Genomic DNA, 13,601 nt, shown 5'->3' with positions numbered 1-13,601 from the left:
ACAGTTTCCAGATCTTTTGATTATGGGGCCTTTGATGTCTACAAGAGAATTGCTTGGTCATTAGCTCACTTCTGCAGCTTGAGGTAATCAATGAGGCTACCGCTGATTCTTTACCTGTTCCCCTTACAATTGTTAGAGAATTGATTGAAACTGTCCATGTCAGACAAGTTTGCACCTTGTCGTAAGGCTGCAGAATTAGTGGTCACTGGCCACCTGTTGCTTCAAAATACTATACTATACTATACTATACTATACTATACTATACTATACTATACTATACTATACTATACTATACGTGTTTTTGGTGCATGCAGAAGAGGTGCTTGAAGCATTGAGACTATTGTCATTTATTTATGTTCATCTTCACTTCCCATCGGCATGTTTGTAACCAGGAGACTCTACAACTTGATTTCTTTATTTGAAAGATAATGAATGCATCAAATTGGTTTCGAGCAGGAAGTTAATTTGCTGGTTAATCAGAAGAAAAATATAAATATTCCAAAGGTGTTTACAACCCTTTTAGTAGGTTGTCTGCATCTTGCCTTTTGGGTGATTTTAAGAAAGAAAAAAACACAAAATAATAACTAACAAAAATCAAACAGCTACTAAAAAGATCAGGGTTTTGGCATTGATTTCATTTTTATTTTCCTGGTTTTACAAATTTGAGAAATTTCAACCTTTTATTTCAAGACAAATTCCACAAGATATGTATGTCTTAAACCCCTACCCCATATCAGCCACACCTCTGCCATACCAAGTTGCCAAGTAAGCATCCATCATATCAGTTGATGATTGGCCCATGTATAACAGCCTCATACAAGATATCTCTTGGCAGGGGCTATCAACTATAATTTAGAGACTTGGAGCCTAAACGTTGTGTCAAAAAAGCTTGAGCTGAGAGATAAGAGAAAGCACTGAAAACGCAAAACCATGGCCTCTGCTTCTCTCCTCAAGACTTCACCAGTTTTAGACAAGTCTGAGTGGGTTAAGGGTCACACCCTTCGCCAACCTTCCACTTCTGCGGTGAGGTGCCACCCTGTTGCACCCTCTGGACTAACTGTGCGTGCAAGCTCATATGCCGATGAGCTTGTCAAGACTGCTGTAAGTGTTCATATAGTTCTAACCTCTTCCACGACTTGCTTAAGATATATGCTAATACTAAGAAACTGAGCATTTGCTGAAAGAAAGAACAATGATTTTACTAATTGTTGGATGTTTGTAGAAAGCTATTGCTTCTCCTGGCCGTGGAATTTTGGCCATGGATGAGTCCAACGCTACCTGTGGGAAACGTTTGGCCTCAATCGGGCTAGAAAACACAGAGGCTAACCGCCAAGCCTACAGGACGTTGCTTGTTTCAGCTCCTGGCCTTGGTCAGTACATCTCTGGTGCCATCCTCTTTGAGGAAACCCTCTATCAAACCACAATTGATGGCAAGAAGATGGTTGATGTTCTTGTTGAGCAGAACATAGTCCCCGGTATCAAGGTCGACAAGGTAAATCTCATGCCCCATTTTGTGGAGGAACATCTGTTTTTTAATTCTAAGTTGTATATGTTACTAGGAGCATGATAATATAAACCCTACAGGGTCTTGTTCCACTGGCTGGCTCAAACAACGAGTCATGGTGCCAAGGTCTTGATGGCCTCGCTCCACGTTCAGCTGCATACTACCAACAAGGAGCTCGTTTTGCAAAATGGTGAGGTTTTTCTTCATATGGCCCTCCGTTCAAAATTTTTTCAGTTTAACGTTAGCGTTTCCCTTGTGTTATTCATACAGACAAGTGACATAAGGATTACATACATATATTCTCATTCATTCGTTATGTTTATGCTATTAGTAAAGACATGCTTCCAAATGTTATTATAGGCGTACTGTGGTAAGCATTCCCAATGGACCAACTGAACTTGCTGTGAAGGAAGCAGCCTGGGGACTCGCTCGCTATGCCGCCATCTCCCAGGTAAGATAAACTAAATTTTATCACAGTACTGTCTCAATTGCATTTTCTTTGGCACTAGATAGTCTTTTGGATGTTTGGTCATGCAGGACAATGGATTGGTTCCAATTGTTGAGCCAGAGATCTTGCTTGATGGTGATCACGGAATTGACAGGACTTTCGAAGTAGCCAAAAAGGTATGGGCTGAGGTTTTCTTCTATCTTGCCCAGAACAATGTGATGTTTGAAGGTATCCTCCTCAAGCCAAGTATGGTCACTCCCGGTGCGGAGTGCAAGGACAGGGCTACTCCTCAACAAGTTGCTGATTACACCCTCAGCCTCCTCCGCCAAAGAATCCCTCCAGCTGTCCCTGGAATCATGGTAATTGGCTACTATAATATAAGTTATTTAACATGCCTAGAGGAAACTTAGCAGCTAATGGTTGTTTGGTTGCATTTTTTTGGCAGTTTTTGTCTGGTGGGCAGTCTGAAGTTGAGGCTACCTTGAACTTGAATGCAATGAACCAAGCTCCAAACCCATGGCATGTGTCATTCTCATATGCAAGAGCCCTTCAAAACACTTGCCTGAAGAAGTGGGGAGGCAGACCTGAGAATGTGAAGGATGCTCAGGAAGTGCTGCTCATCCGAGCAAAGGCCAACTCTCTTGCTCAACTCGGAAAGTACACCGGCAAAGGAGAGTCAGAGGAGGCCAAGCAAGGAATGTTTGTCAAGGGTTATGTCTATTAGCATGTTTGTATCTTCAACAGCTCTATGAATTTCCTGCACTGAAAATTTAATTGAAAGAGCAGAACACTGATCTTTCATTATAAACTCCTTGGTTTTCCCCTTTTTTTCCCTCTTAATAATTATGTTAAAGCATAAGAATTAGACCAATCCATACAAAAACTAATATGAGCTCTGTGATACTTGCACGTGGAATGCTAATCTAACTGCAAAATGTGACTTCAACCATAACTTTGCTCATCCTCAGGAAAATAAGACAAGTGCATTAACACCCATATCAGATACAGACAAGGTTTTGAATATTTAGGAAGAATGCTCACATGACATAACTCAGGCCCAACCTGGCTACTATGAGAAGATATTCTGTTATACTGAAATTGTCCATGCCCTTATTTCAAACTGTAACGAAGAGTCTTACATGTCTAGACGTTGCTTCAACATATGTTGTTGGCCTCCATCCCTTCTGCTACCATTTGTCATCATCAGTGCTCCATCTGCTTCTCCTTATCCTTATCAGTTTCTTGGCCCATCTATAGGCTGAAATGGGAATCCCACATCTGTAATGTTTTCCATACATAACTTGCATCAGGGTCTGGTTATTTGGGCCGTCCTCCTATACAAGTATGGCATTACTCAAGTATTAATCACAGTCATTCTCAAATAGTCCTATTTGCTTTATGAAGTCAAACAAAAAAAAATTTACAAGACTGTTTAATAACATTATGGAATCCACAAATGTACCATTCATCAATGAATTCTCTCAGTTGGACTTAAAAACCAAGCAGATGTTTGTCAACAATGAAACTGTCAATACTTCCAAGAACTAAAACAACTCAACTAGCACTGAGATCATTATCTTTTGGAGAAATTCCAAAAATATTATCTTAGTCTTTGTTAATACAAGCCAATTATTCTTTAAGGTACAACATTTTCTGTTTTAAATTCTATCATCCTCCATTTGACCTCATGAACTTTATGAAGATCTCCAACACCCTTTTATGAATTTTACATATCTATCCTCTCAGCCCGATTCTGCAATCCGATTGAGAAGTCATACAATCCTCATACATAGTTTTGAATCTTTCCATGGATATTGAAACAACCGCATCGCCGTTGCAAATGAAAAAGCAGAGGGCTTCCAAGTTCCAACCAAGACAGCCTCTTAGTCACACTCCTTAACAAATAATTGCAGATATTACCCCTAAACATGTTGAAAGAACAATTACATCATGTGTTTCAAATGCAGTGAAAGAAAAAGATAAGCATGTTTATATAGGTATAGAAAATAGTTAAAGAGTAGTTCTAACCTGATTGTTTGAGGCTTGCCCATGTATTCGATGAGGCTTCATATTTAAATCTATCATTTTAGTATCGGTTTCAAGATGGCCAACAGCAGCAGCAGCAGCATCTGCCCCATGAACAGGAGAGACCTTGTGATTTTGTTGCTTCTCTCCAACAGGTGTTTTACGTGGATGATTTTGGCCTCTTCTGGTCTCATCTATATGAGCAGGTTTATCCCCTGGAAACTATATAAAGGACGAGAAATCAAATTCCAATGGCACATTAAAACTCCAGGAGGGAATATATGACCCAAATTCTTTACAGAGATTAAGTAACAAACCTCTACTCTCTGCCTTAATAGAAGATTTCTTCCATGAGTTCTTTTACCTCCAACATGTACAACCATATCACATTGCAAACAAAGGGAACTTCCATCTATCTCGCAGTCAAAGAATGCTACATTGGTAGCCAAGAGATGATGAACGTAAGTTTAAGAAACTTGAAACTTCTAATGGAGCTGATATAGCAACAAAGCAAAGCACTATAATGAAAGGAAAAGACAAAAAGACACCTGCATACCAGGTGCATTTTCACATATGTCACAGCGAGGAACATCACTGGGATTTGCCAAACCAACCCGGACATGTCGGCTAGCAAGTTTATTGCACATGTGCACCTGTTTAAAGCAAGGGTTAAGTTTTTCACCTGCAATCTATAACAACGAAAGAATTGAAAATCTAATCCATAACAAGTTTGAAGAAGCATCCTTTTGCTAACAATGCAAACGAGGTTTTTGAGATGAATAAAATCAAAAGATATAGCAATATATTTTTATCAATATTTGCAATTCCAGCTGAGAGTTTATAGAAAGAATAGTCTGAACAGTTGCTTGCTTATGCTAGAAGTAAGTAGTACAGAAGAAAGCGCTTAAAAGACTCAATTTTGAAGAAGAAAAGAGGGACCTTTAGTTGGGTTTAATGGAAAACCAGATTCTGCCAAGTATCTAGAAATAAACAATTGGACTTTCATGCAACCATGTCAAAATCCTGCCTCCTAAACAGAAGAACAACAGACTACAAAATCCCACATGGGGTGGGGGGTCCATTTAACAGGTAAAACAGACCCCCCCCCCCCGGGATGTATATTTACATGAAAACTAGAATCAATTGAAGAAAGAACCAACCTTTTCATCACAGGCACGGCAAAGAGCAGCTTCATCCGCAGCACAGAAGACAATAGCAGGAGCACTTTCACAAGCATCGCAAAGGATTCGCATAATTCTCTCTCACTCTCATTCTCTCCCAATCCACCAGCAAAACTATTCCTCTCTCTTTTTTACAGAAAATAATAACAAGACACCCCAGAAACAAAAGAACCACCCCAAGTAAAAAGCAAATGAAAACAAGCCAGTTTTATAATCAAATGAATATGATAAGTAGAGGCCGCTGTTGTTGGGGTTGGTTAGTGATAATGATGATGATGGCAGGCAAAGACTAGGACTGGTGATAAGGGAGAAAAAATAATATATGTTTTTCTTTTCTTTTATAATACTAGGAAAAGATTAGAGGTGGCAACAAAGACAACAAATGAAATAATGATAGAGGTGTTATTAAAGTTTGGTTTGATTGATTTGGGTATTTGCTTTGATCCCTTGATGAGATGAGCACCACAAGTTTTCAAGAGAGGCTTGGCTTTTATTAGTTTTGAGTGGTTGAGCGCGTCTCTTGCTCACCACTCACGTATCTGCAATGGGACCCTGTTTTTTCTCTTCTTTCCAGTTTAACTTACGTGTAGACACCCATGGTGAGATGGTGGTGTGAGCAGGGAATTTTGTGAAGTTGTCATAAAGCACTCAAACCATCTTCTCTTATAAAGTGGGCTGTCTGGCTGATGATACCTTGTAAGGAAGCATATCTCGTTTCTATGATTGTTATACAATTCCCAAATCCTTTGGTAGGATGGTTGTATCCCATTTAATACTATCTAGATTTTTTCTTTTATGACAAATGTACTTTTCATGTGTCTTTTATATTTTATGAAAATTAATTATTTCAACTTTATAATTATCCTTTTCAATAATATAATCTCAAAGAGTTATTTTTTGAAAAGTTTTTCTTTTTGTCTTTTTTTTTTTGACAATTTATGGTCTAATAATAAATATCAATTATCTAAGTTTATGTATTAAAGCAATAACAAAAGGATAAAAGTTGACATATTTCACCCTGCACAATGAAGGTTCAACTACAATCATGGTAAAATTGAAGTTACCAAAATTATTTAGTATTGGTCCACTGCTATGGGCTAAGGTGGATAAGGATGGGGTTTAAAACAGAATGAATGATTAATTTTAATAATAATAATAAAAGTCAGAGGTGGCAAACAATTGCATTTCGAACACCAATATTTCTCTTTATATTAAAGTAGATGCCTTATTGTCAACTTCTATCCTTCTATTAGTTAAACAAGACTTATTATTCTTTGCCCACCTACAAAAGCACCTATGAACTTCAGAAAGTGGGATCTTTTTATTAAAATCTTGTAAGAATAATTTTATTTTTTTTAAATATGTAATTTTCAAACTTTTTTCTATTCTTTGGAGGATTATTTTAATATTCATATTATGATATATAAATTCTTCATGCAATTCATATTCCTAACTGTAATACACATGTAGTTGGGGCCAGAAGCAATAATTCTTGAGTCATTGTCGATACTCATAAGTTGCAAGGCAGTGTTTTTATAAATACTTCACTCTATTCTCTTTTATTTTCACTAAAGATTCTCTAAAAAAACTAAATTCTCCCGCCTACAAAAAATTCTTAAATTTTTCTACTTTCACTTTCCATAAAAATACAATATTTTTAGAATTAGATCAATGGTCGAGCCAGTTAGACTATTGGTTCTCAGTTCAATAGATCCAGATAATTCGAAGAAAATAAATTATTAAAATATTTACAAAAATAAAAATATTAAAAACATATAGGCCTAATTCAATCGATCCATACCACGAGTCAACTGATTTTATACCTTTTACTGAACCGATACCCCCAATTGATTCCTAATTTAGTCCGATTCAAACAAAATTGTAAAATTGTTGTTTTAAGGTTTCAAGAAGAACATATAACTTATCATACTATAAATGTGATAAATTTGTTCACTCAATTTTTTTTAATGTTCTTAGTATAACATTTTGTTACATTTATATTCTATCATTATGAAACTTTTTTAGATTCTAGTAAATTTTTTTTTTACATTTTGAACAACAAGATCGAACAATTTTGTGCTTGACATAATCTTAGGTTCCCCAAATTGGATGGATGTATTGAAGACCACTTAAGGAGCGTTGATTTATTAATGACTTTTAGAATAGCCAAGTTTGAAATTATGCTGAAGTTGCTTGGCGTTTTACTAGAAAGATGGAGGCCGAAAATGCATGCATTTCACTTTCCATACTAGAAAGCAACTATAATGTTGGAAGATGACACTTTAATAACCAACCTTCTAATTGGTGAATAACAGTAATCAAAGAAAGCAACATTGGCCTATTGCAGTTTTGTTATCAATTATTGAGTGTTTGGCCAGATGAGGACCAAAATGAATATGATGAGAATAGTATAAAATTCACATGGTTGAAGACACTTGTCAAACTGACCCCTCTAGGTAATGCAACTATCGAGGTGATAAATCAATATACTAGTGTCACAAGGCTAGACTTAAGTCTATTAAACCGCATGACCTTAGGTGATTACTTTGCTTCGAATCTACCTGAGTCAACCTAACTCTTGCAAAAGTGAGAATTCTCATAGAAAATTTCCAAGGCACCAAAATATAGTGGAAGCAAACTTGAAATGAAAGAGCAACGAATAACAAAAAATCCAAAGGAAAATAACACACACCAAATGTTTAAGTAAATGCTCTCAAATATATTCACAACTATGAATGGAATGATTACAAATGAGGGGGAAGGCCTCTATTTATAGTTGAGCTCCCCCAAAACCAAAGGTACAGATTGAGTTACATCGACGGTCGATATTAGAGCCTATCTACAATTGAGAATCCTAAGGGATTTAAACTCTATACAATCTTATCCTTTGGGATTTCACTGTTTACCCTGGTAACTCTAGTTTTACTGGAGTGTTTCACTAGGCCACCAAGGCTTCAAGTAGATAGGTTTTTTCATGGGTTCCACGAGTCGGGCCAGTTCAATCGGGTTAAATGAGCCACATTTCATCAATTGACCTCTATGGGACACTCTTTGCACAATCGTCACGAGCTTTGATCCACGGCCTGTGACATTCTCCTCCACTCATTCTCATAATGCCCTCATTGTATCCTCGAAATGGCACTAGTTTAACTCGCCTCGAAACTTTCTCAATGCCTCGTTTGATTCCTGACTAGCCTATTTGTCAGGTAGCCCTGCCCCTTAGAATACTTGCCTTGGCTTCCGTCGTCCACTAACTCGAATTGTTTCTCTCCTTTTTGGTTTATTTCGTTCGTAAGAGCTCGCCACTTTTACTTGCCCACATTATGACCTCCCTCAATCGGGATCCCCTTAATTCACAAAAATAGGCGTCTCATTCCCACATTGAACACCAAGTTAACCTTGAGTGTTCTGGAAAACTCAGGTTTATAAGCCCCTCGGCTTAGCCGCTTCAGAACTTTGAAAGGGCTCTTATGTCATTGCTAAGCCAATAAGTCAAAATGAAAAACATTGCAAAAGTGCTTGAGATTTACCTCACTCGTTGCATTTACTAGTCTCAGTTTCCCATTTTTCATTGGCATTTTTCCCTCAAAGTCCAATGCACAACTTACCTTTCTTTCAGGTGGTAGCCCAACTGATAACTCAATAGGCTTCATATAGTTTGTCGCCTCTCCAGAATTTACATGGAAGTCTTCATAGCACTCATTCGATCTACCGAGCCAATGTTCTTTCCCCCATGATATCCTCGGATAGTTGGATTTTTGAAAATATCTTCATTCTGCCCCTCATGTCTCGACTCACTAACACAACACATTGTTGTTTTCGAGTATCCAGATGCATATATAGTCAAAAAATGAACCTAAAAAGCAATAATCTTGTCAAAGAAATTTAAGCCATGAACAAAGTCGTAATCATCTAAGTGAATTATCTCAAAGTCTTACTTATCTTTCTATTAACCAGTCTGCATCTCAACTCCTTGTGCTACTCCTACAGTTGGGACCTCTTTGGAATTAACAATATTGATCTTCTTAGTTGATTCACTGATTGAGAGATCAAGTTTACCCATAGCTTTTTCTGATATGAATAGGTCTGATGCGCTTGTATCAATAAGAGCACTCTTCCTCTAACCTGCGATGTTGATGTCCACATACATCAACTCTTTCTACTTGCGATCCCTCTTCACTTTCGCAGAATTGAGTATCATTAACCCAAACTTCAAAGCCTCACTCTCTGGTTTCGCTTCCACTTCTTTACTGATCACGAAAGTCTTAAATTGCTCTAGAAATTCTTGCATCCTATGCAGACCACAACATAAAAAGGACTTCACTGGCTTCTTTTCATTCTTTTTTCCCTCTTAGCTTCGATCCCACACACAATTGAACCAAGCCTCATTGGTACTTGTTTTGGCTCATCATCTTTTTTTATGGTAAAAAACATGAACCACTTCAAAAAATCCCTTACCATATGCAGACCTTCACAAATGAAGCATTTCAATGGCCCTAAAATAGCCCGTTTTTTAGTGGTGTCAAAAATGATGGTTTTGGGACCAAAATTCCAAATAGTAAATCGGTAAATATTATTTATCTAATATTTTTGAGGCTATTAGAGTGTCGTATTAAAGTTTGATTCAGTGATTTTGATGTTTGGTTGGTTAATTAGGTAAAAGGACTAAATCATAAAAGTTGAAAAAGTCAATCGCTGTTAGTTTAAATGTGTTAATTTACTAAAGAAGCATGATTGGATGGCCTTATTTAGTAATCAAATCATAAGAAATTATAATGGATAGTTAAGGGCTATTTTTTTAATGAAATTTAAAAGTTTGACTTAAGGTTAATTTGGTAATTAGGTAAATATTAACTTAAACAAAATAGGAAAAAAAACTCTTCTTCTTCTTCATCTTATAATTTTTTATTGAAACACTAGTGAAAGAAAACATGGGAGTTTTTGGTTTATGTCTTTCCTTGCATGTAAGTGATTTTGGCTTCCGTTTTTAGTGAATTTTATGTTTTTGATATTATCGTAGCTTAATCTAGCTAACCTAAGGACTAATTTGTAAAATTTTTAAAGGTTTTGGTACTTTCCATTTATGATTTTTAGGTGTTCTTGAGGTTGGTGGATAGATTCATAAGTTTGGTTGTTAAATAAGATTATTTTGTAAAGAAATTTTTGTTAGTTTTGAACTTAAGGACTAAATTGATAAAAATATAAAAGTTAAGAAGGAATTATTGTGAAATTTAGTCATTTAAGGACTTTTAAGGGACTACATTGAATTTAGAATTAGGATTTTAAAATAAATTGTGAAAAAATATGTAAGTTTTAGTTTTAGGGACTAAATTGCATAAAAGGTAAAAGTTTAGAGTAATATTGTAAAATTTTAATAAAGGGTTCATATGCATGAATCTAAAATTTTTAAGGTATTTAAATGGTTAGATGAATTAAAATTATCATATAGATCAAGAAACGGATCAACCGGTAAACAAACGTGGAAAAGGAAAAATTGTTGAGTAGTCCTTGGTGTCGTGGTTGTTGTTGATTCAGTTCAGGTAAGTTCATATAGTCAATAAAATGATTTGATTGTTGCCTTTTTGATTTAGTGAGTTATGTATGTTTGTGAACGAATTTCCTTGTATAATAATCTTAAACATTAGATTGATAAAACTGCAATGAACTTGTATTTGAGGTATGTGATTGAAAATGTAAATTATATGATTGATTTCATGTGAATGTGATAATGTTTAAATAACTAAATGATAAGGTTATGAATTGAGGCCTATATGAACTTAGTGAACGACTAGGATACAAATGACATGTCATTAAGTTTGTTACCGTTTCGGGTGTTGGTCTTGGATGTCCTACTGATGGCTAAGATCTTGCATTTGTTGCAGATTCTTCATAGCTCATGTGAGAAGCATTGTGTAGCTTATCATCCTAACCCACAACTCGTGTGAGCAAACCCATTTCACAACTCATGTGAGCATTGTTATCTCGCGTATCCAATGTTATTTTATTGTGGTTCATCGAGTATAAACCAGATATGTGAAATGAATATATGAATTGGTAAATGATTATATGATATGACAACTAATGATATGTAATGGCAAGTTGTTATATGAAAAATAATATGCATACCAAGTATGGTTACTTGTATATGGTTTATAAGCATGAAATAATTATATGTTTCTTATGTGAATGTTACTAACCTTGTGAGATTTGTGATTTGCACAGGCCATCAATGAACATATGCTCTTGTCTGTGTGATTCTATAGTCAATGTTTAAGTTGTATTAAACTCGATAAGTTGAGTAAATTTTCGTATGAACTTACTAAGCACTATGTTGCTTACGTTCATTATGTTTGGTTTCTTGTAGATCATAGGAAGTTGTTGTCGGTTGGAAGTCAAGTCGGAGCTCACACTATCCATTCATTGACTCGGTAGATTTTTGATAATTTTGTGTTAGGTTATAAGTGGCATGTAAATAAGTATTTTGGGTTACAAGTGTGAAAGTACAAGTTTGTGTTTTGAAATGGTACTTAATGTTAAGTTCAAGTTGTATTTGAGATAAGGTATATATATTGGTCATTTGGTTAATTTTTCTTAAGGTTTGTATGGATGAGGATAGTTGAATGTGTACAATTGTATATGGTATTTGAATGATGTGTGAATGGTGTTGAATGTTAGATAACAAATGTTTGAATTAAGATACCAATTGTTGCATTTTGGTTAGACACTTAGGATGTATAAAATATGTGTTGTTTTGGGTATGTTTTGATGATTTTTGGACAGGTTTGAATGTTGGCATATTGTGACTTGTGACACAAGTGTACTAGGAATAGGTAACTTGTTAAAAAAAAGGTCATTTAGGTGTACACGGGCTGATACAAGACTTGACACATGGTCGTATGCCATACACGGTTATATGGCACGGTCGTGTGGTCTGGGTAATTTAGGTGTCATTTTGTCACACGGTCACAGTCTGTTACACGGTCTAAAAACACGACCAAGTCACTCCACCTATACAGTTTTAGCCGTTGCACATGGTTGGACAATACAAACATGTCCTGTAACTTCACATGGCCTCAACCTGTCACACGATTTGGCCACATGATTGCATGACCCCTGTTTTGTAATTTTTTATTTCATTTTTCTGAAATGTTTCAAATAAGTCTCTACTTTGTTTTAAATTGTTTTATAGCTTCTATAAGCTCGATTTAAAATTGATAGTATATGAATAACATGTTTTTGGTTATATGTTCAATGGTTTACAATCGTTTAGGGATATTTTTGCATCAATATAGTAAGATTCTATTTTTTTTGTATAGTAGCATACTGTAACCCTAATTCTACGATAGAGACGAGTGAGGGGTGGTATAGGCCCCCTCAGTTTACTGTTGGGTTTCTTCTTCTTATTTTGTGGTTTCTCATTGTCAGCACTATCATTGTAATTCACAACTTGTCCTTCTTTATTTTCCTTACCATTACCCTTCTTCTTGGGCTTGAAAGACTTGAACTTGCCTTTCCTCGGAACAAGCTCGATTAAAGATTCTGTTACGATCATAACTTTAGACAGTTGTTAGACCCATCGACATTCCAATTCCTACTTAACCACGACTTCAAACCATCTAAAAAAAAGAATGCCTCATTCTCACTCAGATCCGTAATTTGGAGAATCAATTCATTGAACTCCTTCACATAATCCTAAATTGTGCCTTGTTGCGAAAACTAACGTAACTTAGCACGAGCCTCCTTCTTAGCATTTTAAGGATAAAACGACTTATTGAACTCATTTTTAAAACTCCTCTCAAGTTCCAATTGTGACCTAACCATGCCTTTCATTTGTGGACCTACGCCGCCATCATAAAAGTTCAAAATCGGTAAAATATTGAGGAATATTATTTACCTTAGCATCATCTTCCTTGATGCCCACAGCACGAAAGTATTGCTCCATCTCCCACAATAAGTTATCCACTTCCCTTGCGGGCCTTGCCCCCGTAAACTTCTTCAGTTTTGGGACATTAATCTCTCGATTCAATGTTGCACTCAACATCCCTTTACCCACGACAGCTCGACACACAGCAAGCTCTCTCTCGAGCTCCTCAATTTTTATGCTCAAAGCCATCGTCGTGGCCATTGTTTCCTCATTTAAAGCCATCACTAAGGCCTGAAAAGCATTGTCCCTCATGTTAGCTTATCTGTAGTGGAATTCAACACCCCTCGCATCTCTTCCACATTGGAACCAAGAGACTCCAACATGGCTTCATTGAGTTGCTCTTCCATGGACTCCTCAAGATTGACCACTCATTCTTCTAAAGACAACATCATGTCCCTCGATTGGCTAGCTTTCTTGTCCCGCTCACGGGTCTCTATTGGATCAATTTGATCAGTTACTTCTTTCAACATCTCGAATGGTGCCTTCGTAACCTTAGCTCTGATACCAAATTTCACAAGG

At 36.3% G+C, this 13,601-nt stretch overlaps 2 protein-coding genes across 3 annotated transcripts; one reads left to right on the top strand and one right to left on the bottom strand.

Moving 5' to 3' along the window:
• The first annotated feature begins 474 nt into the window (after positions 1 to 474).
• On the top strand, positions 475 to 2,760 carry LOC107945811 (fructose-bisphosphate aldolase 1, chloroplastic). The gene is made up of 6 exons (XM_016879952.2): positions 475 to 1,101; positions 1,223 to 1,492; positions 1,585 to 1,694; positions 1,865 to 1,955; positions 2,042 to 2,311; positions 2,398 to 2,760. The coding sequence occupies exons 1-6, from the start codon at positions 931 to 933 to the stop codon at positions 2,674 to 2,676; spliced, it is 1,191 nt and encodes a 396-aa protein (XP_016735441.1). The 5' UTR covers positions 475 to 930; the 3' UTR covers positions 2,677 to 2,760.
• Positions 2,761 to 2,919: 159 nt separating this feature from the next.
• On the bottom strand, positions 2,920 to 5,617 carry LOC107945812 (B-box zinc finger protein 18). 2 transcript variants are annotated; one of them, XR_005922369.1, is made up of 6 exons: positions 5,138 to 5,617; positions 4,534 to 4,630; positions 4,295 to 4,410; positions 3,981 to 4,199; positions 3,415 to 3,874; positions 2,920 to 3,286 (listed from the first exon to the last, which is right to left on the bottom strand). XR_005922369.1 is itself a non-coding variant. In XM_016879953.2 (5 exons), exons 1-5 carry the CDS (start codon positions 5,228 to 5,230, stop codon positions 3,140 to 3,142), a joined length of 672 nt encoding a protein of 223 aa, XP_016735442.1. In that variant the 5' UTR covers positions 5,231 to 5,617; the 3' UTR covers positions 2,920 to 3,139. The 2 variants fall into 2 exon arrangements, 1 of the variants encoding a protein (XP_016735442.1); XM_016879953.2 differs by lacking the exon at positions 3,415 to 3,874.
• Positions 5,618 to 13,601: the final 7,984 nt, after the last annotated feature.

This window comes from Gossypium hirsutum, chromosome D12, assembly GCF_007990345.1.
Source record: "Gossypium hirsutum isolate 1008001.06 chromosome D12, Gossypium_hirsutum_v2.1, whole genome shotgun sequence".
In the NCBI taxonomy this organism is placed as follows: domain Eukaryota; kingdom Viridiplantae; phylum Streptophyta; class Magnoliopsida; order Malvales; family Malvaceae; genus Gossypium; species Gossypium hirsutum.
The sequence above is the reverse complement of the archived record's forward strand: the minus strand, read 5'-3'. Positions and strand labels throughout refer to the sequence as shown.